Here is a 27,467-nt window from a genome sequence, read left to right on the forward strand (position 1 = left end):
TGAGGTCAGGAGATCGAGACCACCCTGGCTAACATGGTGAAACCCTGTCTCTACTAAAAATACAAAAAAATTAGCCGGGCATGGTGACAGGTGCCTGTAGTCCCAGCTACTCGGGAGGCTGAGGCAGGAGAATGGCATGAACCCGGGAGGTGGAGTTCTCAGTGAGCTGAGATGGCGCCACTGCACTCCAGCCTGGGTGACAGAGCGAGATTCCGTCTCAAACAAAACAAAACAAAACAAAACAAAACAAACAAACAAAAAAACCCAAAATTACTCTGAATGGGAGAAGAGGTTGCTGAAGGCCACAGTGGGGAGCAGGGCGCAGATACCCCTGGCACAGTGCCGGCCAGTGGGCGCCCCCAGCCTGACTCTATTTACCAGAGGCCAGAGGCTGAAGTCCAGAGGGGTTGAGGGGAAAGCACGGCCGGTCCCTGGGCCCTTCCCCCGCCTTGATCCCAGGGCGCCCCTGACCTTTGAGCCGGCTCAGGCTCCGGCTCCGGCGCGTGCACATTCGCCTCGCCTTTCGGGACCAGCCAGATCGTGGCGGCCTCGCGGGCTGTCTGGTTGGTGAGGTCGGGGCCGCGCGCGGCAATGCTGCGGCTGCTGGCGTCCGGCTGCGCCCGGGGGCCGGGGCCCGGCGTGGGCGCGCGTCCTGTTGTAGGGCTCTGCCACCCCGGGCTCCGCCAGAGCCGCCAGGCTTCCGACGCGCGTCGGAACCAGCCCCCCAGCCCCGAGGTGGTGGCCCGGTCGGTGGGCGTCTGCTCCATGATGCGCCTGCCGGTGCAGACCTCCCCCGAGGGGCTGGACGCTGCCTTCATCGGGGTGCCCCTGGATACTGGGACCTCTAACCGGCCTGGGGCGAGGTAAGGCCTAAAGGGCGGGGGCCGGGGACACGTGGAGGGACTGCTTGATGGCTGTCGGGCATGGAAAGCACCGGGACAGGCGCCCCTGCTGGCCTCGGGTCGAGTTGGAAGCTGGTGGCCGGTTCCAAAATACCCCTTATGGTTTGAGATGGTTGAGTTCCCTGGACCCTCAACAAGCGACCCCCAGGGCTCAACATGGGCGTGGCCTCCCACATCTTAGTGTCATAATTGGTCAAGAAGGGATTTTGGCTTGCCCGGTGGCTCATGCCTGTAATCCCAGCACTTTGGGAGGCCGAGGCGGGCGGATCACGAGGTCAGGAGTTTGAGACCATCCTGGCCAACATGGTGAAACCCTGCCTCTACAAAGGTACAAAAAAAAAAAAAAAAAAAAAAAAAAAAAAAGCCGGGTGTGGTCGCGCAGGCCTGTAATCCCAGCTGCTCAGGAGGCTAAGGCAGGAGAATCGCTTGAACCGGGGAGGCGGAGGTTGCAGTGAGCTGAGATCGTGCCACTGCACTACAGCCTGGAGAACAGAGTGAGACTCCGTCTCAAAAAAGAAAAGAAAAAAAAAAAAAGAAAAAAAGAAAAATAAAAAGAAGGGATTCTGAAGCCTGAACTTCCTCTGTGTCCCTATCCTGGGGCCTTGCTGGGATGGCTGCTGTGGATTCCTCTCCTCTCCCCAGCTTACAGTGGCAGGTGACATTGCATTTGAGAGCAGAAACTGGCTGCCCCTTCCCCAAATCTCTAGATGTCACCTGACTCAAGAAATGCTCAAATGAAGGCAGTTTTCCTAGGATCAAGTCGGAGGAGGCAAAATTCATTTTCCTAATTATTGAACATCAGCAATTTCTGCTTCAGCTCAGCAACACTATATCTGACTGCCCTGATCTGAATTATGAAAGCCAGCACTTTAAATGTCTCCTAAGTGCAAGGTGCTTTGCATAGACTACCTCATTTAATTCTTACTACGGTGCAAGGTAAATATTTTACGGATTAGCAAACTGAGACTCAGGTAGATCATGAAATTGGCTAATGCCATTTAGTACACTTTAGTCTCTTCAATATCGCCTAGATCCGTGATTCTCAAGTGGGGCGGTTTTGCACTCAGGGGACATTTGGCAATATCTGGAGGCATTTTTGGTTGTTACACCTTGGAGGAAGGGTGCTACTGGCACCTAGTGAGTACAGGCCAGGGATGCTGCTAAACATTCCATTATGCAGTACTGCAACATGGAATCATCTGGTCCCAAATTGCTGAGGCTGAGAAGCTCTGGCCTAAGCAGAGCCTGAAATCTCTGCAGATGGCTGATAGGACGATTCTTCCTTCGGCAGATTCGGACCTCGCCGCATCCGGGAAGAATCAGTGATGCTTCGGACAGTCAATCCTAGCACGGGGGCCCTCCCCTTCCAGTCCCTCAAGGTTGCAGACCTAGGCGATGTGAATGTCAATCTTTACAACCTTCAGGACAGCTGCCGGCGAATTCAAGAGGCCTATGAGAAAATTGTAGCAGCTGGCTGTATTCCTCTGACCTTGGGTAATGTCAGTCTGCAAGAGCCAGAGTAGTTCCCTGCACTCAGGGTTTATTTATCAGGGGCTTGAGTACAGCTACTTCTCCCCTGCAAGCCACTGCATATGTGGAGACAGTAGGAAAGACAGCAATGTAATTCATTTATTTTAATCCCTGGGGAGAGAATATTTCACTTGTGCGTGCGTGTGTGTGTGTGTTTGTGTGTGACAGTGTCACTCTGTTACCCAGGCTGGAGTGTAGTGGTGCAATCTCAGCACATTGCAACCTCCACTTCCCGGGTTCAAGTGATTCTCCTGCCTCAGCCTCCCACGTAGCTGGGATTACAGGCACCCACCACCATGCCTGGCTAATTTTTGTATTTTTGATAGAGTCGGGGTTTTGCCATGTTGGCCAGGCTGGTCTTGAACTCCTGACCTCAAGCCATCCGCCCACCTTGGCCTCCCAAAGTGCTGGGATTACAGGTGTGAGCCACCGCGCCCGGCCAAGATGATGTTTCTAATGACTATTTGCAAGGAGAACTGCAAAGAGGGTGTTTTTGTCCTGCTCAGGATCTACATCAACCTATAGGGCAGCTTTCCCCTTATTCTCACCCCTGACCCACTCTCACTTTTTCTCTTGTTCACAAATACTTAAAATGACAGGGATCTTTTCCTAAATATCCAGATTCATTTTTGCCAAATTAGAGAGAGAGCCTAGCCTGCATGGCATAGTGGGAGGAGTGTAGTTTCCGGATGGCATGGTTTGAAGTCTCAGCTGCACTTCTCCCTAGCAATGTTGCTGTATGTCGTGCTTGATGCTTCACGCCCTCACCTGTAAGATGGGAACGATCACAATAACACCTACTTCACCGCATGGTGTGAGGGGCATATAATGAAAGTACACATGAAATGCCTACATGGCATATCTTTTTTTTTTTTTAGACAGAATTTTGCTCTTGTTGCCCAGGCTGGAGTGCAATGGCACAATCTCAGCTCACTGCAACCTCCGCCTCCCGGATTCAAGCAATTCTCCTGTCTCAGCCTCCTGAATAGCTGGGACTACAGGCACCCGCCACCATGGCCGGCTAATTTTTGTATTTTCAGTAGAGACGGGGTTTCATCATATTGGTCAGACTGGTCTCGAATTCCTGACCTCAGGTGATCTACCCTCCTTGGCCTCCCAAAATGTTGGGATTACAGGCGTGAGCCACCACACCCGACCTATGCATGGCATATCTTAAGCTTCAATAAATGTTAGCTATTATTATTATCAGAAAGAATACTTTCCTAGGTCTGTGCTGTCCAATAGGGTAGCCACTAGCCACATGTGGCTACTTAAATTCTATTTTTTTTTTTTGAGACGGAGTTTTGCTCTTGTTGCCCAGCTTGGCTCACTGCAACCTCCACCTCCCGGGTTCAAGCAATTCTCCTGCCTCAGCCTCCTGAATAGCTGGGATTACAGGTGCGTGCCACCATGCCCAGCTAATTTTTTGTATTTTTAGTAGAAACAGGGTTTCACCATGTTGGCAAGGCTGGTCTCGAACTCCTGACCTCAGGTGATCCGCCCGCCTCAGCCTCCCCAAATGCTGGGATTACAGGCATGAGCCACCGCGCCCGGCCTAAATTTAAATTAATTAAAATAAAATACTCAGTTTCTGAGTCATATTAGCTATATGTATGTCACATGTGTGTCACATGTGGAGAGTGGCTACCATATGGGCCAGTGCAGATAGAACATTCTCATCATGATAGACGTTTCTATTGAACAGAGCTATTCTAGGCATTTTCTTAGAATACGCTGCAAAGGCAATTCCTAAAGTAGCTCTTGTCTAATTTCCTCTTTTATTTATTTAGTTTTGAGTCAGGGTCTCACTCTGTCACCCAGACTGGAGTGCAGTGGCGCCGTCATGGCTCGCTGCAACCTTGTCCTCCCTGGGCTCAGGTGACCCTTCCACTCCAGCTTCCTGAGTAGCTGGGTCTACAGGAGTTTGCCACCATGCCCGGCTAATTTTTGTATTTTTTGCAGAGATGGGGTCTTAATGTGTTGCCCAGGTGGACCTTGAATTCCTGGGCTCAGGCAATCTGCTTGTCTTGGCCTCCCAAAGTGTTGGGATTACAGGTGTGAGCCACTGCGCCTGGCCTATTTTTACTTTTACTTTTTAGAGACATGGTCTTGCTATGTTGCCCAGGCTGGTCTCAAACTCCTAGGCTCAAGCTATTTATTTATTTATTTATTTTTGAGATGGAGTTTCACCCTTGTTGCCTAGGCTGGAGTGCAATGGCATGATCTCGGCTCACCGCAACCTCTGCCTCCTGGGTTCAAGTGATTCTCCTGCCTCAGCCTCCGGAGTAGCTGGGATTACAGGCATGCGCTACCACCCCCGGCTAATTTTGTATTTTCAGTAGAGACGGGGTTTCTTCATGTTGGTCAGGCTGGTCTTGAACTCCCAACATCAGGTGACCTGCCCGCCTTGGCCTCCCAAAGTGCTGGGATTACAGGCATAAACCACTGTGCCCGGCAAGCTACTCATATTTTTGAGATCGTGTCTTACTCTGTCGCCCAGGCTGGAGTGCAGTGGCACGATCACAGCTTACTGCAGCCTTGACCTCCCAGGTTCATTAAGCAGCCCACCATTCAATAAGATCTTATTGTAGCTGTGGTTATAGCTCCCCAGTCTGAAAAGGTGAAAATTGGGTTAAGATTATTCAGCTGGGCAAGGTGGCTCATGCCTGTAATCCCAGCACTTTGGGAGGCCGAGGCAAGTGGATCACTTGAGGTCAGGAGTTTGAGACCAGCCTGACCAACATGGTGAAATTAACTCTCTACTAAAAATACAAAATTAGCCAGGTATGGTGGTGCACACCTGTAATCCCAGCTACTCGGGAGGCTGAGGCAGGAGAATCGCTCGAACCTGTGAGGCAGAGGTTGCAGTGAGCCGAGATTGCGCCATTGAACTCCAGCCTGTGCAATAGTTAGAGCAAAACTACATCGCAAAAAAAAAAAAAAAAAAAAAAAAAAGATTATTCTATGTAATCCTCCAATTCACTTTTCACACGTCTTTCTTCTTCCTCTTTGCAGGTGGAGATCACACAATCACGTATCCCATATTGCAAGCGATGGCAAAAAAGTAAGTCCCAAATGGCTTGGCCCAGCAAGGTTTCAAAAGCCAGAAGCCAGGGACTGAGTTGTTTGCTGTTAGGTGGCATTAGGTGACTGCTGCTGGCTCAGGTTATGAGCTGCTTCTGGGGATCAAAATTAAGGTTGAGCTCCAGGCGTCTCTGTCAGTCACCAGCTAGAAGCCAAGACAATTTATTATTAACACTTCTGGCCACCCTCCCTTGCCCTAGATCTGTCCTGGTATGTGTGCTCAGCATTTTCAACTTGCCTCTGCTTTTGGAAGATGAGCCTCTAGTGAAATACACAACCTCAGTTAACTTCAGTTTCTGTTTTGCTTCAAGGGCCAAAAACAAACACTGACAGGCACAATGGTGGAGCTTGCTGAGAGGCCCTTGTTTCCTCCTAAAAGGGCACCTTTCTCAGACAATCAAAAGACTGATTTGCCAGTAGTGGAAGTCTACCCGGGGTTGGCCGACTTTGGCTAATTTAGTTTGAGAAAGAGACAGAAGGACCGAGGTGGAGGGTGGCAGCTCCAGAATGTGTCTATGGAAGCACATGTGGGTGGCATTCTGGTTGGAGGTGGGTGGGTGCAGGTCTTTGCTCAAAGCTACATTTATTTCTCACGGATTTGGATCATACGTTTATTTTGGGTGACTGGCAGGGGTTGATGGAGGTTATAGAGAGAGCTGGATTGAAGCTTCCTCTTCCTCGGTCGGAGAAAGGGTATGTCTTGGTTTAGTTGAGCCTTCAGCCAAGCTCGCCTGTGCCACCAGCCTTGATTCTCATCCTGTCTCTAAATTAAGCATATTCTGGGTGTTAGGTGTGGGTGGCAGCCAAAACATATCTATTTCCTGCCTGACTGCTGTGAGTTTATTGTTCTTCTGAGATGTTAAGTGATCTCAAGAAGACAGGAACCAGTTGCAAGGCAGAAAATGGATGCCAGGTCTCCCCTTTGTGGCTGTGAATCGTCACCAAGTATTGGTGGCCTGAAGGGTGGCTGTGCTAGGGCCTCACAGGGAGGGTTGGCCTCTGAGCTGCCCTGTTGTCATCAGGCATGGCCCAGTGGGGCTGCTGCATGTGGACGCGCACACGGACACGGCCGACGAGGCCCTAGGAGAGAAGCTCTACCATGGGGCGCCCTTCCGCCGGTGTGTGGATGAGGGTCTCCTGGACTGTAAGCGGGTGGCGCAGATTGGCATCCGGGGCTATTCCACAACGTTGGATCCCTACAGATACAACCGGAGCCAGGTGACAGACCGAATGCCCCCCACCCCTGCCCCCAAAATGCCTTCCTCTCCATTGCCTCACCCGTGGCAACCAGGGGTTCAGCAGGGGCTTTGCTAATCAAGTCTGAAAGCAGGGATAAAAGGCTGAGTTTGCATCCTCAGGGGCATACGGAGCACAGGAGTGAGGAGGTTGGTTTATGGGCCACGGGAAGTCTATCGCTGGGGTGGGGAGACAAGCAGAAATCGACCAACCCCTTTGGAGGGTGCTGGCTTAGAAGAGGGGAGGAGGCTGGGCGCGGTGGCTCAAGCCTGTAATCCCAGCACTTTGGGGGGCTGAGGTGGGCGGATCACCTGAGGTCAGGAGTTCGAGACCAGCCTGGCCAACATGGTGAAACCCCGTCTCTATTGAAAATACAAAAATTAGCCGGGCCTGGTGGCACGCATCTGTAATCCCAGCTACTCGGGAGGCTGAGGCAGGAGAATTGCTTGAACCCGCGAGGCGGAGGTTGCAGTGAGCCGAGATCGTGCCACGGCACTCCAGCCTGGGCGACAGAGTGAGACTTCGTCTCAAAAAAAAAAAAAAAAAAAAAAAAAGAGGGGAGGAGGTCTGGACCCAAGAGGAGTTGCCACCTTCTTAGTTCTGGTCCTCATACCCTCTAGGCAGAATGGCTCTCAGGTACACATGTGTGACAAGACCCCACAGGAAAGACCCAAATCCCTTGCTTTTAGAGTGTGCCAAGGCCAGTCTTCTGGACAGAGCAATTCAGAAGGTGCTAGCGTGAGCTGCTGAGTTTCCCACTCTTGCTTTAGCAGAGCTTCTCTCTGACCCCAAATCCATCAGTCAGCTTTGACCCTGCTTCCTTACCACTCATTGTCCCTCCCTTCCTCACCTGGAAAATAGGATGATAGTTCCCTCCTCACGGAGATGGAGGGTCAAGTGTGATGTGCACACAGAGCTGAGCAGGGGGCTGGCAAACAGGAAGCGCCCTGTAAAGGCTGCCAGGCAGAAGCCTCAGTCCCTGTCTCCACAGGGCTTCCGGGTAGTTCTGGCTGAAGACTGCTGGATGAAGTCGCTGGTTCCTCTGATGGCGGAAGTCAGGCAGCATTTGGGAGGCAAACCCATTTATATCAGCTTTGATATTGATGCTCTGGATCCTGCCTATGCCCCAGGGACAGGGACACCTGAAATTGCTGGTCTCACTCCTAGTCAGGTAAGGAGACTCCAGTGAAGATTCCTGGGGGTGGAGATACTTAACACCCATTTTCCTGGGCCTTGAAGCGAATCTTTAGGAATCAGGATAGGATTTTTGTTTGTTTGAGATGGAGTCTCACTCTGTCGCCCAGGATAGAGTGCAGCGGCACGATCTCGGCTCACTGCAACCTCCGCCTCCCAGGTTCAAGTGATTCTTCTGCCTCAGCCTCCTGAGTAGCTGGGATTACAGGCACACGCCACTACGCCCGGCTAATTTTTGTATTTTTAGTAGAGATGGGGTTTCACTATGTTGGTCAGGCTGGTCTCAAACTCCTGACCTCGTGATCCACCCACCTCAGCCTCCCAGTGCTGGGATTACCAGTGTGAGCCACCGTGCATGGCTGCCAAGACAGGATCTTAAGAGCAGAGCACCTAGGCCTTTACTGTTCTCCAGGGTGAGGATAAGTTTGAATACTCTCTTACTGAAGGGTGATTGATTTTGGCAAGGGCCTTCGTTTCCTATCTGGGATGTAATAGTCCTTTATTTCATCCTTTATTTGCTCTTCCTGCCTTCAGTTCATCTGTCACGAGAACAACAGTTCATGGGAACAACATTAATAGTATCCTCTCTTAAGAACACTAAACTTGGCCAGGTGCCGTGGCTCATGCCTGGAATCCCAGCTCTTTGGGAGGCCGAGGTGGGTGGATCACAAGGTCAGGAGTTTGAGACCAGCATGGCCAAGATGGTGAAACCCTGTCTCTATTAAAAGTGCAAAAATTAGGCCGGGCGCGGTGGCTCAAGCCTGTAATCCCAGCACTTTGGGAGGCCGAGATGGGCGGATCACGAGGTCAGAAGATCAAGACCATCCTGGCTAACACAGTGAAACCCCGTCTCTACTAAAAAATACAAAAAACTAGCCGCCGGGCGAGGTGGCGGGTGCCTGTAGTCCCAGCTACTCGGGAGGCTGAGGCAGGAGAATGGCGTAAACCCAGGAGGCAGAGCTTGCAGTGAGCTGAGATCCGGCCACTGCACTCCAGCCTGGGTGACAGAGCGAGACTCTGTCTCAAAAAAAAAAAAAAAAAAAAGAAAAGTGCAAAAATTAGCTGGGCGCAGTGGCAGGGGCCTGTAATCCCAGCTACTTGGGAGGCTGAGGCAGGAGAATTACTTGAACCCTGGAGGCGGAGGTTGCAGTGAGCTGAGATCGTGCCACTGCACTCCAGCCTGGGCAACAGAGCAAGACTCCACCTCAAAAAAATCCAAACAAACAAAAACACTAAACTTGGCCGGGGCAGTGGCTCACACCTGTAATCCCAGCACTTTGGGAGGCTGAGGCACGAGGCGGGTGCATCACCTGAGGTCAGGAGTTTGAGACCAGTCTAACATGGAGAAACCCCATCTCTACTAAAAATACGAAATTAACCGGGTGTGGTGGTGCATGCCTGTAATTCCAGCTACTTGGGAGGATGGGGCAGGAGAATCACCTGAACTTGGGAGGCTGAGGTTGTGGTGAGCCGAGATTGTGCCATTGCACTCCAGTCTGGGCAACAGGAGCGAAACTCCGTCTCAAAACAAACAAAAACACTAAACTTATCTTTTTAGGGTTAAATTTAAATAAAAGTGCATACAATGGGCCAGGTGCAGTGGCTCAGGGAGTAACCTCAGCACTTTGGGAGGCCAGGGTGGATGGATCGTTTGAGCCCAGGAGTTTGAGCCCAGCCTGGGCAACATAGTGAGATCCCACCTTTACTAAAAATAAAAATAAAAATTAGTCTGGTGTGCTAGTGTGCACCTGTAGTCCCAGCTACTAGGGAGGGTCGGGTAGGAGGATCAGTTGACTTTGGCAGGTCAAGCCTTCAGTGAGCCATGATCACACCACTGCACTACAGCCTGGGTGACAGAGACCCTGTCTCAAAAATAAATAAATAAATAAATAAATAAATAAAATGCATGCGATGGCATACCTACCTACCAAAGTAGCTCAAGAATTTTAGACACACCCAAATAAAGCTCCAATAATGTGTGCAGGGAGTAAATGCACGGAGGCAGAATGGTTATGACTAGAAGCTCCCCGAGGGCAGGACCTACGTATTGTTCCCTACCTTGTCCTTGGAGTCTACAACAGTGCCTGATACATACAAATAGTAGGCACTCAAAGACATTTGAGAGTAAATGAACGAAGACTGCTTAAACCTAATCAAGTACCTTACATCCTCTAACATCTTAAAGGAGGGTGGCCGTAACTCTGTCTCTTGAAATGGCTATAACCATCCTCTCTTCTCATGAGGGATTTCTGAAACACATTCCTCATCCCTCTGCTTAGCAACCTTCTGGGCTTTTCACCTGCAGGATGGAAACCCTTTCAGACAAGGTCACTCTCTTCCCATTAGTCTCCCTCACTTATTCTGTCTTCTGGCCACATCTCACCACCTGAACTTTTTCCATCTTGGTGCCTTTGCCTGTGTTTTTCCCCCTGCCTGGCCTATCCCTTGAACTGGGTATTTCCACCTTGGGGAAGCCTTACCCACCTCTCCAGGCTGTTACCTGTGCTGATACCATTCTGGGCTTGCTTTTCTTGAAGCCCTTGGTGCACGACATTCAAACGATTGGTTTCCTTGTCTCCATCACCACACCATGCAGCCCTCAGGAGCAGGGACTGTGTACGCATTATCTGTGCCTCTGGGAGGCCTGCCAGTGTGCCTGGCAGTCAAGAAATGTTTATGGAGGGAAAGCCAATTCCAAGCCAAAGGGTGGCGTGTGCTGGGAAAAGCTCTGCTGGGTGCTTTTCACTGTAAATGATTACCACTGTGGACAACTCAGTCTTGATCTTGAATAGGCTCTGGAGATCATCCGGGGTTGTCAAGGCCTGAACGTGGTGGGCTGTGATCTCGTCGAAGTTTCACCACCGTATGATCTTTCTGGTGAGTAAGCAAGAAGACTGTGATCCATGGGCAGCTGGCAGCTTAAATTACATGAAGCTAGTTAATAAGCAGAAAATGGGGCTGGGCGTGGTGGCACACACCTGTAATCCCAGCACTTTGGGAGGCTGAGGTGGGCAGATCACCTCAGGTCAGGAGTTCAAGACCAGCCTTGCCAACATGGCGAAACCCCATCACTACTGAAGATACAAAAATTAGCCAGGTGTGGTGGCACACACCTGTAATCCCAGGTACTCGGGAGGCTGAGGCAGGAGAATCGCTTGAACCCGGGAGGCGGAGGTTGCAGTCAGCTGAGATTGCGCCACTACACTCCAGCCTGGGTGACAGAGCGAGACTCCATCTCAAAAAAAAAAAAAGAGAAAAAGAAAGAAAGAAAATGGATGAGTCCCTTATATGACTCGGGGAAGTGGCTGAGCATGTCCAATGGTGAAGAAAACACACCTATTACTGCACACCTTACAAATGTGAGCTCATTAACCCTAACAAAACCCCTAGGAGGTAGCTAAGTATTATTAGCTTGCCCACCAATCAGCAGAAGAGAAAGAAACCAGCCTGCAGTCTAGTGACAGAGTGGCCCAGTCCCCTTCTCCTTTGACGTTTCATTGCAAAGTGAATTCTAAAGCATAAATAATATATGTTAATATTTATCACGTAGGAACTTAGCTGGTTAAGATCTTGGAAGCAGATGCCATCCCAATAATTTTAATGTTGACAAGCTTATGGAGTTAGGCCTATCGACCTCAGAGGGTAGATAATATATACAGTACACATCATTGTTATAGGTTCTCCTTTGGGAAAAATCTGTTCTCAGGGTAAACAAAGAACTTTCTGAATTTTAAAATATGATTTCCAAATGATGCTTGGTGGAGGCAGAGAGCCCGGGCCGAGTGTTCACAGCTGGTGGGCGCCCTAGAGGGGTGTACAAGACAGGGCTCTGGAAAAGGAGGCACAAGGGAAGAAAGCTGAGGAGTCCCAAGGCTTGGCTCAGGGGGTGGTCTGCAGGGTATTCATGTCAGGTTTTACTTCTTCGTAGGGAACACAGCCCTGCTGGCGGCTAACCTGCTGTTTGAGATGCTGTGTGCTCTCCCCAAAGTGACAACCGTCTGAGTCTTGTGCTCTTCAAGACAAAACAGATTGCATCGCTGACAAGTTCTCAAGAAGAACTTATGAGTAAGCAGCCTGAGAACTAAAGAGTTGATGCCAAGAAAACTTTCTGCTGAAAGTGTCATTGCTGGCTGTGAAATCGGGATATTCAGTAGAACTCTCACCCAAACAGCAATATTTCTAAGGAACTTGGATTAATTGGAAAAAAGCAAAAGAGTACTTGTACTGTTTTTTTTTTCCCTTTGATGAAAGATGGAGGATAAAGGGGAAGTGTGGAGAATTTCTTTTATCTAAACATTAGAAACATGAAATTAAAAAAAAACTATGAAATAATACTGTATAAGCATTCCATATTTCTATATCTTATTTATTTATTTTGAGAGAGTTTTGCTCTTGTCACCCAGGCTGGAGTGCAATGGCATGATCTCGGTTCATTGCAACCTCCACCTCCCGAGTTCAAGCGATTCTCCTGCCTCAGCCTCCTGAGGAGCTGGGATTACAGGCGCCCACCACCATACCTGGCTAATTTTTGTATTTTTAGTAGAGATGGAGTTTCACTACATTGGCCAGGCTGGTCTCGAACTCCTGACCTAAGGTGATCCACCCGCCTCAGCCTCCTAAAGTGCTGGGATTACAGGCGTGGGCCACTGCGCCCAGCTGCTTTTAAAAATTTTGATGATCTGCTTCTTAAGAGTATTGAGTATCTTCCTTTAAAATATAGCTCCTCCTCGGACGCTGCAGTGAGCTGAGATCACACCACTACACTCCAGCCTGGGTGACAGGGCAAAACTCCATCTCAAAAAAAAAAAAAAACAAAACAGCTCCTCCTATCCTCCTATGAGGTGCTTAGGGCTGCATCTTGGTTTTAGGACCACTATGAATGTTAACTAAAAAGTATAAAATAACACGGAGAGCCCAGTGAAGAAACTTCTTGCTCAGAAGCCTAGAAGGGTACACACAATGTTTTCTAAACTAGAAAACCTAAGGCCGGACATGGTGGCTCGTGCCTGTAATCCCAGCACTTTGCAAGGCTGAGGCGGGCAGATCACTTGAGGTCAGGAGTGTGAGACCAGCCTGGCCAACATGGTGAAAACCCATCTCTACTGAAAATACAAAAACTAGCTGGGCGTGGTGGCGCGTGCCTGTAGTTCCAGCTACTCAAGAGGTTGAGGCAGGAGAATCGCTTGAACCCGGGAGGTGGAGGTTGCAGTGAGCTGAGGTCATGCCACTGCACTCCAGCCTGGGTGACAGAGCGAGACTCCATCTTTTAAAACAAACAAACAAAAACCAGGCCGGATCCAGTGGCTCATGCCTATAATCCCAGGCCTAGGCGGGTGGATCACCTGAGGTCAGGAGTTCAAGACCAGCCTGGCCAACATGGTGAATCCCTGTCTCTACTAAAAAGAAAAAAACAAAAACAAAAACAAAAAACCCCAGAAAACAAAACAAAACTAGAAAACATCAGCTGGGTTTTTTTTTTTTTTTTTTTTCTGAGACGGAGTCTAGCTCTGTTCCCCAGGCTGGAGTGCAGTGGCCCAATCTTAGCTCACTGCAATCTCCGCCTCCTAGGTTCAAGCAATTCTCCTGCCTCAGCCTCCTGAGTAGCTAGGATTACAGTTGTGCGTCACCACGCCCAGCTAATTTTTGTATTTTTAGTAGAGACGGAGTTTCACCATGTTGGCCAGGCTGGCAGCTGGGCTCTTAATGTTACTTATTGTAACTCATTTCCTGTAAGAATCTACTCTCAAGTTGATGTACCCTCTATGACAGCAATTCCTGAAATCTGCAGTTCAGCTGTGGTGATCTTAAGCATGTGTTGAGTTACATGCAAATTCAATTCTGTTGATAATGTGCCCATAATCAAATCATCATCTTGCAATGCAAGGGCCACCCCATAATTATCACACATTAAAATAGTTTATTTCTTTTTCCATTCTGTAATCTTAAAATAACATTAGCTTCAGTGCCTGTTCACAATACAAAAAAAGTCAAAAAACAAAAAACCACCCAAAACATAAAAAAGAAACAATTTGACAAATAAGTTATTTGTTCCTAAGAGTATCAAAAGTGCAAAATATTCACCTTCTTTTTAGATCTCTCCCAAGTACAATCATCTTCCTTGACAAACTGAACAGGCAGATTCAGCAGCTGCCACACTGCACTTGTTTCTAGGGGACAATGTCAGACAGCTGGATGTAAACTACAGTTCATCTGTAAAGATGTTTGGTATCAGCTTTTAAAGAATTTTAGTTATTGGGAGGCTGAGGCGGGTGGATCACGAGGTCAGGAGTTCGAGACCAGTCTGACCAACATGGTGAAACCCCATCTCTACTAAAAATACAAAAATTAGCCGGGCGTGGTGGCGGGCACCTGTAATCCCAGCTACTCAGGAGGCTGAGACAGGAGAATCGCTTGAACCTGGGAGGCAGAGGTTGCAGTGAGCTGAGATTGTACCATTGCACTCCAGCCTGGGCCACAGAGCAAGACTCCGTCTCAAAAAAAAAAAAAAAAAATTCTGGTTAACAAAATAGGTCTGAGTATGTGCATGTGCTTCCAATCTCTATTCCCAAACCAAGGAAATCACTAAAAAAACAGTCAGATCACACTTCTTTTTATAACAGAAAAATATTTATGTAATGATGGCGGCTGCAAATTGATTGGGATGTTAATAAATAAAAGGGAACAAGTATCAACAGGCTGCAAATGAGGAAGAAACCAACCTACCTGAAAACTACAACCAAATTCTCATGGCTAATAAGTGATGGCAGTGAGACCATGGTCCCTAATGGAAGTTAGGGCAACCTCACCCCCTGAAATGTTGTTTAGTTGGAGCTGATAGCCTCAGTGTTAGATAAAAATTGTGAAACCAACACCTGAGCAATAATTTTTTTTTTTAAATTGGCATGTATTCTGCAAAGACTTGTTTTAGGCCAGTTTCACCCCATCTGCTAAACGCGATGCATAGTCTGTATCAACCAGAAGAACCCATCTCTAAAAACATCAATGTTGACAGTCAGAGACCACTGTGTTAGAACCAAAATCGGGTCTTGTATGATTACATATATCAGACATCAGACAGAGCAATGGTGGCACAGGCTGAGCAGGACAATGGCTCATACGTTTGACACAAAAGTAAACAAATTCATGGATGCATTCAGGAGGAATGCCTTGTATGGACAAGGGTAAAGTTCAATTTAAAATAAAAGTTCCCTAATATTCTCATAGGGCACCAGCTCTAAATCCGTCTGTAGAAGAGTTTTTGGGCTGAAACATTTGCCAGAAACATTGCCAACCCCATCACTACTTTCCTTTCCTAGTGCAAATGGAAGGTGCAGCTGTTTGAAGGTGCTTTTTAAAAGATCAAAAGATGACTTGAAGAGATAAAAATTTTAAAAAATGAACGAATCTGGCATGGTGGCTCATACTGATAATCCCAGCACTTTAGGAGGCCAAGGTGGAAGGACTGCTTGAGGCCAGGAGTTTGGGACCCACCTGGGCAACACAGCAAGACCTCGTCTCCATTTAAAAAAATATAAATAAACAAACTTGGAGAGTTTTTGGTTTTTAGAAATTAAAGTCAGGAATTTCATTAGTACAGAAATTAAAAATAAAAACTTACTACCAAACCAAAAGACTACTCACATAAGCAATCTGGCCATAAAAGAGCCAGAAAGTAATTTTGAGGACTGATGTATCAAGGAGCCAAATGAATTCCCTGACCACTTCTAGTTGGACCAGGTGCCATGAGATACAGCATTCAGAGGAAGTGTCCATTTTTAGAGGATCATATGGAAGAATGAAGCCTGGAAGTGATTTATTTTTTAATAAAGCTACAGACTCCATGAAAACTACAGATTTCCTGGCCTTAAATAATTTATTACTTACCAATGTAGCTCAAGATTTAAATTATTCAGGATCCAAGTGGCTTAGTTTAAAGCATTATGATTAAAGAAATACTAACTTAGCCGGGCGTAGTGGCTCATACCTGTAATCCCAGCACTTTGGGAGGCCAAAGAGGGCGGATCATCTGAGGTCAGGAGTTCGAGACCAGCCTGACCAACATGGAGAAACCCTGTCTCTACTACAAATACAAAATTAGCCGGGCGTGGTGGCACATATCTATAATCCCAGCTACTAGGGAGGCTGAGGCAGGAGAATTGCTTGAACCTGGGAGGCAGAGGTTGCGGTGAACCGAGATTGTGCCATTGCACTCCAGCCTGGGCAACAAGAGCGAAACTCCGTCTCAAAAAAAAAAAAAAAAAAAGAAAGAAATACTAACTTAGTAAATGTCCCATCACTGATTTTCAACCTTCACAAAGCCACCAAAGGCACCTTGCTTTGACATTTGAACGGACTACTCTTTGAAACTGTCCAAACTCAAACTCAGAACTATTGGTGGTTCTGCCCTGAAAAATAAAAGGTAGCTAACTGGCTGGTATGAGCCAGGCTGGGGTCCACTATACCTGGAGCTCAGTACGCTCAGGTGCTGATGGCCAGTCTCACCCCGATACTGGTGAAGCAGCTGTAAGTTAAGAGTGAAAACAATGAAGATGAGACATCAAAATATAGGCCAGAAGTGGAAAGTAAGCCTTTTGCAAAATGGGAGTCTAGAACAAGTCTTGGCTCACTTGCTGCAAAAGATGACTTGAAGAGACAGCACTTTTAGGGTAACAGTGTTCAAAATACAATTGTTGAGAAATTTTAAGTTCCTTGATACAAAGACATGTTTGGTATTTTACTAAAGAGACACTATTGGAGTGAAGAGGTTCCTTGAGCCTGACTCATAGCAGGTGAGAATAGTTTCTCTTCAGTTTAACGTCTACTGGCTTTATATAGCAGCTTATCTCTACGTTCAGAGAACAAGATTACAAGTTATGGCTCCTAATATCCATACCCTAAAATCGACAGAGGCAGAAAGGCATCTGAAAACATACATGTCAACGGCTCAAAGTCATCACAGTACTTCTCACTGTGCAGACCCCTCCCCTGGCTACCAGCAGCGCTGGGGCGGCGGGTGGGACGCTCACAGCGTGTCTCAAGGCTGCATCGCTTCAGCCACTGCTCAGCCTCCCTTTCCTTTTCTTGAGAACTCACATGCAGAACTCCCGCTCATTCCTTTCCTTTTCAAACTGTGGCCAACAAACGGTTGTTGGAGGATACCCCCGAAATATACATTTAGCCACTTATTCCCAGAACAACCAGTAAATGTGAGATTGCTTGGAAAGGGGCCTTTTTCCAGATGCGGGGCTAGAAGCTGCCGTGGGTTGTTCAGGGTTAGGAGCATGCGCCATGGCAGAAGCACAGCAGGGCCGGGACTGGGGAAGGGGCCAATCACCCGGCCTGCACGACAGGCTCATGAGGGTCCGCCAGATGCCGTTTGCAGGGTAGAGCCCTGTGTTTCTCCAAGACACAGGACAGGAGGGTTGGGTGAGCATGGGACAGGGACAAGAAAGGAAGAGGGGGTGAGCAGTCTATTTTCAATGGTGTGGCATTCAGTGGGGAAAAATAAAACCCAGAGGAAAAGATTTTGATCTAGGGGATTCAAACTTGTGGCGTTTTTCATTCCTAGGTTAGAACAGGACAGAGGAAAGATTCTTCTAGCCATGGTTCTAGAAGAGCAATCTAAAATCTATACTCTGTTCATTGTGGTAGTTTGATTCCTGAAAATACCTGTTCACAGGGGCATGTTAAAAAGTCTGAAGAGTTCCAATCTCTTCTGAAAATCCTCTCAGTCTAGTTCAGGCCATGATGGGATATAAAACCTCTGTAAGGAGCCCTCCAGCAGGCGTTCCATCCATAAGGAGAGCTTGCTCAACTTTCCTTTGATGGGCCTGGATCCAAGGCCACAGGAAGGTTTCCCTCGGGATTCACCCAGGTGGAGGGAAGAGTCAAGATCACTGCACGACCCCATGGCTTCCTCCTCTTCAACTGTTTTCTGGGGTTTGAAGAGGCAGAAGTATTTCTTGTGGCCATTCAGAGCCAGGACATAACCAGTGTAGTCACGTTCCATGAAATGCTTGTCATATTGGTTTGGGATCGGGGCTGCATCTTGTGCAAATTCTAATAAGTATTCTAGCCATTCTCTGTGTTTATCTAGACTCAGGAAGGAGAAGTGTAGGCAGCTGCTCCTGTAGGAAGAAGAGAATGAGGACTCAGGGCATTTCCTGACACATTTAATTGCTGAGAAAATAAATACCCCAGTGAAACTTAAAATAATAGGCAAACGCTTTGTGTTGCATGGGGCCTGAACACAGAGAAAAAGAAGGCTTGCTGCGGGGGCCAGTGCCTTTCCAGCAGCTGTGACACTTCAGTCACCCATTCCCCCATCCATTGCTCAGTGGAGCTTACATTGCTCTTCTGGAAAATACACAAGGGCTAGACAACAGTAACTGAAAGGGCTCAGGGAATAACATTGAGTTCAAGCTTTTCTGTTCAGAACCAACAGAACACGAAGTGAAGTGGGAAAAGAGGTCCCTGTCCCAATGGCTCAGATGTCTGGATTGGAAAGGTCACAGCCAGTGTCTTGTTGCATGGATAAAGCCCCACAAGACCAAAGAGGAAAGCGTGCAATTTCAGTGTGCCTGCTTCTCTCTCTCACACACACATACATGCATGCATACACACACACGCTTACCCAGTAAATGTGTAGACCTCCAAAGCAAATTTCTGTAGTAGGCTGGTCTTGGTAGAATTCGACAGGATGAGGACCACATTCATGTGGCCTGGCCTCAGACGTACCAAGTTACTGGTGTATGTTACATCTGTGAGTTCAGTTACCTCCACAAAGCCTTTTTTAGGAATCTTGCTGTGGAGAAATATTGAGGAGTTAAGATGCTGTCAGAATAGGGGAAAGCCATTACTTTGAAAAGAAACAAGTGAGAGAAAATGCTACGTTCTAACCAGACTAGGTATGTTATTCACTATTCTTGAGTCTAACACATCAGTAGGATGGGGATGGCCTGACTTAGTAATTCCTGACCTACAAACAGCCTTTCTGTGTTGCTTTTTTCTTTTTTTTTTTTTTTGAGATAGGGTCTTGCTCTGTTGTCCAGGCTTGAGTGCAGTGACATGATCATGGCTCACTGCATCCTCGACCTCCTGGGCTTAAGTGATTCTCCCACCTCAGCCTCCCAAGTAGCTGGGACCACAGGCGCCTGCCACCACATCCAGCTAATTTTATACATTTTTTGTAGAGATAGGGTCTTGACATGTTGCCTAAGCTAGTCTCCAATCCTGGGCTCAAGCAATCCTTCCACCTCAGCTTCCTGAAGTGTTGGGATTACAGGCGTGAGCCACTGTGCGCAGCTTGATGCTGCTTTTCAGGTGCAGAAGTTGCTCTAGGACAGAATGAAGACGACAACTGTTGTTCAGTCTGTGTTCTTTGTCTCAGAGACCCTTGCCTCTCGCTGCTGGGTGTGTATGTGCACAAGACTGGTCACATTCATTGACACTTTAGGGATAAACCACGTCCTTCTTCTGGCTCACCTACCACTTGCCTGACAGGCTTCTCTCCTTCTGCCTTCATTATGAAATCTAAGTCATCTAAATACCTAGAGGGTCTTAGTCACAGTGACTTTTCCCTGTATCCACAGTTGACATGGGAGGAGGTTCATGAGAGTTCTCTACACTCTATGTTCCAATGCTGTGTTATCAGGTGACAGGATCTGGGGGGCAGGTGCCGGGGAGGTGAGTCTGGTGTTTTGTTAGAGAAACCTGCTGTTTTCTTTGGTGAAGCTTGGCTCAGTCTTCCCAGTCTTCTCTTGGGCTTCCTCTTTACCTGGAGGGCTTGACTCTCGCTCATCATTCGAGTCACTAAAGTAAGAAAAAAGGAGTTTTACAAAAAAAGTGTAAACAGCAACCATGGTGGTGCACCGAGAAGTCACAGGACATTTACCTGAAAGCCTGAACGATGACAGTGCCGAAGAGGATGAAGAGGGCAGAGAAGATCAGGGACAGCAGGGGCATCATTTCCCGCCTAAAACCAAATCAACAAACTATTAGCTCAAGTTAAAGTTTCTTCTCTCCAGCTAAACAAAATAAAATAAAATAAAAATCCCAAACCTAAAACTCTTCACACCAATAAACACTTACTAATTTCAGGCAGACAGAGCTTTTCTTGGCGGGTGGAGGTGGTGGAGGGGAAGGCAGAGATTGCTCAGTGTTCTAATTCAGTTTATTCTAAAAGTTTGATTTTGTATCTCAGTATAATAGGCTATGCTCAATAAGTTCTGCATAAGCAAACAATAAAAGGGATAATAAAGGATTTAAGGTGTAAATGTGGAAGAATTTTCTGATATTGTGGAATTATTACCTCAACTTTACTGATTTTTTTCTGGCCAGAAAAATTCAGATGTAGCCCAGAGGGGTGGAGTAGGGAGATAAAATTGATCTTTCAAGATTTCACCTAGGACTGGTGTTCTGAAATTTTATGCACCTACCAACACCCATCAAAGGCTGTCATTTGTCAGGTGCTGTGTTGAGTGCCAGGAATCACAAACATGAATGAGATATGGTTCTGTCCTTCAGGGGATCATGGTCTCATCAGTAGGTGGGAGTAGGTATCCCTCTTCAGGTTAATTCACTCATTCCTTTTACATCTATACACTGGCCTCCATGTGTGTTGGGTCCTGTGCTGGGTACCAGAGGTTCCCTGATGAAGAGACAGTCCCAGGCTCTGCCGCCCAGAATGGCAGCCATGGGTGATCCTTTCCCAGACAGTGGGAAAGGGTCAGTCAGCCAATATAAAAAAAAGGGAAGTGGCCAGGTGTGGTGGCTCACGCCTGTAATCCCAGCACTTTGGGAGGCTGAGGTGGGTGGATCATCTGAGGTTAGGAGTTCAAGACCAGCCTTACCAACATGGTGAAACCCTGTCTCTACTAAACATATAAAAATTAGCTGGGCATGGTGGCAGGCGCCTATAACTCCAGCTTCTTGGGAGGCTAAGACAGGAGAATCGCTTGAACCCGGGAGGCAGAGGTTGCAGTGAGCTGAGATCGCGCCACTGCACTCCAGCCTGAGTGACAGAGCGAGACTCTGTCTCAAGAAAAAAAAAAAAAAAAAAAAAAAAGGCCGGGCACGGTGGTTCACGCCTGTAATCCCAGCACTTTGGGAGGCCGAGGTGGGTGGATCACCCGAGATCAGGGAGATCAGGAGTTCGACACCAGCCTGACCAACATGGTGAAACCCCATCTCTACTAAAAATACAAAAATTAGCCGGGTATGGTGGCGTGTGCCTGTAATCCCAGCACTCAGGAAGCTGAGGCAGGAGAATTGCTTGAACCTGGGAGGCGAAGGTTGCACTGAGCCCCAGATTGAGGCTGGGGTACAAGAGCAAGACTTCATCTCCAATAAATAAATAAATAAATAAATAAGTAAAAAATAAAAAAAGAGAAGTTACTGAAAGAAAGAAAAAGGGGAATAGAAAATCTGTAAACGTTCTTCCACTTGCCTCATCAAGTGTACATTGAAATTTAATAATGATGAACTCTTTTCAAAAGAAAAACAGTGGTATCAGTATTAACAGAGAAAAAGAAATTCAAGCCGGCAATATCCCTACCAGTTGTTGTGAAAAATGCTATCCCAGCAGTCTGAGATGTAGTCAGAAGCAGAGTAGAACCATCGAAGGAGAAAAACCTATGTAGAGAGAAAATGGATGATGGTCAGGACTGAACCCGGAAGGGAGAGTCCCTCTACCCTGCAACACAGTGCTGCTGCTAGACCTCTGCTCTGAGCAGAAATCCGCCACCAGCACTGTGTACTCACAGGCCCTCCTGGCGTCCCACCCTTCCCGGCCTCGATGCTCACAGGAGCAAGTTCATCGGTCAGGTCGGGAAGCACTGCTTCAGAGGACAGAAGAGCTGGATCTTTACGCAGCTGGTCGAGATAGCCCAAGAGGATAAATTTGTCACTCTCACTCCCAGTCCAAGGGTCTTCCAGGGTTTTATACACCACCCTTCCCGCAGTGTTGCGCCTTTCTAAAATAGACACCTGGAAGAAGAGGAGAGAAAAAAACATCAGAAGTTTCAAAAGCATGGTTAAGTTACAGTTGTTTGCTTTTTTTTTTTTTTTTTGAGACAGTCTCGCTCTGTCGCCCAGGCTGGAATGCAGTGGCACGATCTCGGCTCACTGCAAGCTCCGCCTCCTGGGTTCATGCCATTCTCTTGGCTCAGCGTTCCTGAGTAGCTGGGACTACAGGTGCCCACCACCATACCTGGCTAATTTTTTATATATATATATATATATTTTTTTTTTTTTTTTAAGTAGAGACGGGGTTTCACCATGTTAGCCAGGGCGGTCTCGATCTCCTGACCTTGTGATCCACCCACCTTGGCCTCCCAAAGTGCGCGATCACAGCTGTGAGCCACCACGTCTGGCCCAGTTGTTTGTTTTTTGAGATGGAGTTTCGCTCTTGCCTCCCAGGCTGGAGTGCAATTGCGCGATCTTGGCTCACTGCAACCTCTGTCTCCCAGGTTCAAGCGAGTCTCCTGCCCCAGCCTCCCTAGTAGCTGGAATTATAGGTGTGCACCACCATGCCCAGCTAATTTTTGTATTTTTAGTAGAGATGGGGTTTCACCATGTTGGCCAGGCTGCTGTTGAACTCCTGACCTCAGGTGATGCACCCACCTCGGCCTCCCAAAGTGCTGGGATTATAGGCGTGAGCCACTGCACCCGATCAGTTTTTTTTTTTTTTGAGTCTTGCTCTGTTGCCCAGGCTGGAGTGCAGTGGCATGATCTCAGTTCACTGCAACCTCTGCCTCCTGGGATAAAGCAATTCTCCTGCCTCAGCCTCCTGAGTAACTGGGATTACAGGTACGCACCACCATGCCTGGCTAATTTTTTGTAGTTTTAGTTGAGATGGGGTTCTACCATGCTGGCCAGGCTGGTCTTGAACTCCTGACCTCGTGATCCACCCACCTCAGCCTCCCAAAGTGCTGGCATTACAGGCATGAGCCAGTATGGCCAGCCTAGCTGTTTTTCTAGCGAGGATGGGAAAAAAGGACCCAATGACATCAGCAATAAGATTAAACACAAATATTGGTAAGTATAAAACATTTGCAAGAGATCTAAATCTTTCTTACAAAAGAGAGAACTTTTTTTGTGTGTGTGTGAGACAGTCTCACTCTGTCACCCAGGATGGAGTGCAGTGGTGTGATCTTGGCTCACTGCAACCTCTGCCTCCCAGGTTCAAGCAATTCTCATGCCTCAGCCTCTTGAGTAGCAGGGGCTGCAGACAGGTGTGCACCAGACCAGCTAATTTTTATATTTTTAGTAGAGACGGGGTTTCACCATGTTGATTAGGCTGGTCTCGAACTCCCAGCCTCCAGTGATCCACCCACCTCAGCCTCCCAAAGTGCTGGGATTATAGGTGTGAGCCACTGTGCTTGGCCCAAGAAATAACTTTTATGGTGACTTTCCTAAGCTTTTATTAAAAGTTAAAGCTCTTTTTTTTTTTTTTCAATAGACTTTGCTCTATAATCTTTGACTTAATATTAATGGAAATCTTTGTTTTTTAGAGAGATTTTCCATGATTGCCAAAAAGATGAAAAAGTCAGAGGAAAATTTCTTGTTTCTGTGGGGAGTGATGACAATGGAGGAGAAACGCAGGAGAGATCAACCAGGATGCAGTTAAAGAGGCAGAAATTTCCAGAGCACATTACCAGTGGCCTGAGGATTTGTAAAATCTAGGATCTAGGATGCTGCAAGACCAGACTTGCCTTAGTGAAAAACTGGTGAAAAGGACAGATGACCTTTAACATTTACTGATAGAAAAGATGCTTTCTGTGGGGGCCTGAGGCTGACACTCAACTGGTGAAAAGGACAGATGACCTTTAACATTTACTGATAGAAAAGATGCTTTCTGTGGGGGCCTGAGGCTGACACTCAGAGTGTAAAAGGTCCAGGTCAAAAACTGTTTTAAGAGTAGGCTTGGCCAGGTGCAGTGGTTCATGCCTGTAATCCTAGCACTTTGGGAGGCCGAGGTGGGCAGATCCACAAGGCAGATCACGGGGTTAACACAGTGAAACCCCGTCTCTACTAAAAATACAAAAAATTAGCCGGGTGTGGTGGTGGGCGCCTGTAGTCCCAGCTACTCAGGAGGCTGAGGCAGGAGAATGGCGTGAACCCAGGAGGCGGAGCTTGCAGTGAGCCCAGATCGCGCCACTGCACTCCAGCCTGGGAGACAGAGCAAGATTCCATCTCAAAAAAAGGCAAAAAAAAAAAGAGTAGGCTTTGAAAACGGGCTTCAGATTCAGATTTCCTAGAATCTGTATTCAACACTCTCAAGGAAGAAGGAAACAGAATCAGGTGCCACATGCTTGTGAAGAGCCTGGGATGAGGACAGACTCTGTGGCTCACCGCTGATTTCCCTTGAAACGCCTCACTGTCTGGTAGTAAGGTGTCGGCAAACTCCTGCTGCCGATTGCTGTAGACATGCACAAATCTCACTGTGTCTTGTGTGTTTGCCAGGGCAAAGGACAGGAAAGCCTCAAAGGGTTTGCTCAACTTGGCAGTCTCAGCAGTCAGTAAAACCACACAGTACCTGCACAACAAAAAGACAAAACTTTATAACCAATCCCTGATGGCAGGGCCAGGACCTATAAAGGCAAGTGAAGGTGAAGAAGATGAGGAGCTCATCTTATGGAAGTGAATACACTGTGCCCAATCAAAGCTGACATTTCTACCAAGGGAAGATTTCCAAGTCATTAACAAATTGTTTCTTTTCCCAATCTGTGATGTTTTTCCCAAACCAAACTTCTTCACCACATTTACGAATTTAAAAATTTTATCTATATGAAATTATATACAGTTTTATTTATATTGCCCAGGCTGGTCTTGAACTCTCGGCCTCAAGCAATCCTCCTACCTCAGGCTCCCAAAGTGTTGGAATTATAGGCATGAGACATCATGCCTGGCAGGAATTTCTTTTAAGGGGTTGGTCACTGAATTTCTGATGCAGCAGGGCCTTTTATTTTATTGTTTGAGATGGAGTCTTGCTCTGTCGCCCAGGCTGGAGAGTGTAGTGGTGTGATCTCGGCTCACTGTAACTCTGCCTCCTGAGTTCAAACCATTCTCCTGCCTCAGCCTCCCAAGTAGCTGGGATTATAGGCATGCACCACTTCACCCAACTAGTTTTTGTATTTTTAGTAGAGACGGGTTTTCACCACGTTGGCCAGGCTGGTTTCGAACTCCTGACCTCAAGTGATCCGCCTGCCTCGGGCCCCCAAAGTGCTGGGATTACAGGTGTGAGCCACTGTTCCCGGCCAACAGGGCCTTTTAGAAACTATCTGTCCTAGTTCTTCCACTATAGGGAGGGCTGGTCAAATCTCTCTCAGGCCAGAAGCCACTAAGCCTCATTCTGAAGGGCTTCCTTTGCAAGGTTCCAATGCAAAGTTTAGCTATTCATTCTCCCAAAAATATTTACTGGGCACTTAGTATATGTCAGGTAATATAGACAATATTCTTGCCCTCATGGAGCTTATATTCCAGTGGGGAAGATAGAGAACAAATAAAAACAGATATATCATGACAGGTATCAACAAGTACTATATATTTTAAAAAAAAAAAAAAAAAAGATGAAGAAAAGGGGAGAGAGAGAGGCCAGAGTGGGTGGAAGTCACTTTCCATCAGACAGGTTGGTCAGGGAAATGCCAACTGAAAAGGTGACATTGTTATGAGAGGAAATGGGGTCAGAGCATCCCAGGTACAGAGAACTACAAGTGCAAAGACCCCAGGATGGAGAGTGACTGGATCTGATTTGCATTTTCAAACATCCTTGGCTGATGTGTGGACACCTGCCTGGCAAATGGAGCAAAGAGACTAGTTAGAAGGCTGCCAGAGGGGTCTCGCTGGGAGACGATGGTGGCTTGTTCCAGGGTAGCAGTAGTTAGAAAAAGTGAGAAGCGTGTGGATTTGGGATATTTTTTGAAGGCTGTGTAAACAACAATCCTTACAGTCCAGGATATTCTTTTTTTATATTTAAGTCATTTTTTATTCGCTCTTAAGACTATAAAGGACTCTGAAAAGCCCAACACAGGGAAATTATTTATGTTTTATATTTTCAAGTAACATGATTGATATGTTTTCCTTCAATATCCAGATACCTTTTACAGATGAAACAGCCCTAAATTTAAAGCCACTGATTCATTCACCTGAGAAGGTATAATGAATATATTCCCTGAATTTCTAGAGTTTTTAGATACTTTCTATAGTAACTCTTCATACTTTATTGAATATATGTAACTTTGCCTTCCTGATTCCCACTAATCCATTTCCTCAATACTCTATACTTTCCTACTGTTTAATTGTTATCCTTGCTCCTTCCCAAGACCTCCAAAGACTCACCCCGTGTGGAATGCGTTAGTAGGGATAGTCACTCTTCCATATTCTGTGCTTCTGTAAAGTGACCCAGTCTCTCCCAGACGCCTGGCTAAACTGTGCTCATCCTTCAGGTCTCAGCTGAAATGTTATATCTTAGGGAAATCTTCTCTGACCACTAGGACAGGCTGGCACATCTGACAATTTGGTGCTAAGGTGCCCTGGACTAATACATCATATTAGTATGATTATCATCACAGTCACCAATTGGTGTTTTTTTTTTTTTTTTTGAGACAGTTTTGCTCTTATTGCCCAGGCTGGAGTGCAATGGCATGATCTTGGCTCACCGCAACCTCTGCCTCCCAGGTTCAAGTGATTTTTCTGCCTCAGCCTCCCTAGTAGCTGGGATTACAGGCATGTACCACCACGCCTGGCTAATTTTGTATTTTTAGTAGAGACAGGGTTTCTCCATGTTGGTCAGGCTGGTCTCAAACTCCTGACCTCAGGTGATCCGCCCTCCTCGGCCTCCCAAAGTGCTGGGATTACAGGCGTAAGCCATCACATCCGGCCCAGTATTTGTTAAATGAAGAATAAGTTCTCACTGTTACAGGACAGATGTCTCGCCACCCTATAGTAAAATGAATCATGATCCTTCTATTGTAATGACAAGCAAAGGCAAAGCCTTAAGTCCTTACTTCCTCTGTCGGTGAGACCGTTTCACAGGGCAGAGTTCATGGAACAACTTCTGGCTGGTGAGCCTGGCTGCCAATAGATATTTGTTTTGGGCGATGAAGTCGTCAATGATTTGCTTCTTCATACCTCGGGCCTAGAGAAATACCAAGAATCAGCTAGATTTTATGCAGTGTTCTCAATGCAAATAGATGGGCTTTCTTTACTTACCAGCTTAATACAAACGTAGCTGACCTTGGCTAAAGTAATATAACCAAACAAGACAGACCTGTTAGAGTGAATAAATGTGGTGATCTATTTCAGCAATGCAGGGCTGAAAGCAATGACGCAGCTAGTTCAGGTCAAAGGGAAAATCAAGTACACTTTCCACTGGAGAATTTTTATTCACTATTTTATGCTGACAAATTGAAAAAGTCAGTCATGGCAGGACGTGGTGGCTCACGTCTGTAATCCTAGAACTTTGGGAGGCTAAGGTGGGCAGATCACGAGGTCAGGAGTTTGAGAACAGCTTGGCCAATA

The 27,467-nt window shown here is 47.1% G+C and overlaps 2 protein-coding genes across 5 annotated transcripts in view; one reads left to right on the forward strand and one right to left on the reverse strand.

Annotated features, from left to right (window-relative positions):
* The first annotated feature begins 506 nt into the window (after positions 1 to 506).
* LOC105473216 (agmatinase (putative)) lies at positions 507 to 12,010 on the forward strand. The gene is made up of 7 exons (XM_011726883.2): positions 507 to 863; positions 2,194 to 2,396; positions 5,448 to 5,496; positions 6,539 to 6,734; positions 7,744 to 7,923; positions 10,739 to 10,823; positions 11,875 to 12,010. The coding sequence occupies exons 1-7, from the start codon at positions 592 to 594 to the stop codon at positions 11,946 to 11,948; spliced, it is 1,059 nt and encodes a 352-aa protein (XP_011725185.2). The 5' UTR covers positions 507 to 591; the 3' UTR covers positions 11,949 to 12,010.
* LOC105473251 (DnaJ heat shock protein family (Hsp40) member C16) overlaps positions 10,684 to 27,467 on the reverse strand; it is a 50,550-nt gene continuing 33,766 nt past the window's right edge. For 3 of the 4 annotated variants that reach the window (XR_011625897.1, XR_011625898.1, XR_011625899.1), the window contains 9 exons: positions 26,954 to 27,084; positions 24,300 to 24,483; positions 21,750 to 21,932; positions 21,502 to 21,578; positions 19,840 to 19,920; positions 19,659 to 19,757; positions 18,580 to 18,750; positions 17,616 to 18,073; positions 10,684 to 10,820 (listed from right to left, as the gene is read on the reverse strand). Coding sequence is in view for 1 of the 4 variants with exons in the window: in XM_071100219.1 (XP_070956320.1) it covers positions 17,674 to 18,073; positions 18,580 to 18,750; positions 19,659 to 19,757; positions 19,840 to 19,920; positions 21,502 to 21,578; positions 21,750 to 21,932; positions 24,300 to 24,483; positions 26,954 to 27,084 (1,326 nt within the window). In the remaining 3 variants the exon portion in view is untranslated. Of the gene's footprint in view, positions 10,821 to 13,190; positions 18,074 to 18,579; positions 18,751 to 19,658; positions 19,758 to 19,839; positions 19,921 to 21,501; positions 21,579 to 21,749; positions 21,933 to 24,299; positions 24,484 to 26,953; positions 27,085 to 27,467 lie in introns of those variants that run through there. The other variant, XM_071100219.1, reaches the window with a different exon arrangement.

The sequence above is a fragment of the Macaca nemestrina genome, chromosome 1 (assembly GCF_043159975.1).
Source record: "Macaca nemestrina isolate mMacNem1 chromosome 1, mMacNem.hap1, whole genome shotgun sequence".
NCBI classification, from domain to species: domain Eukaryota; kingdom Metazoa; phylum Chordata; class Mammalia; order Primates; family Cercopithecidae; genus Macaca; species Macaca nemestrina.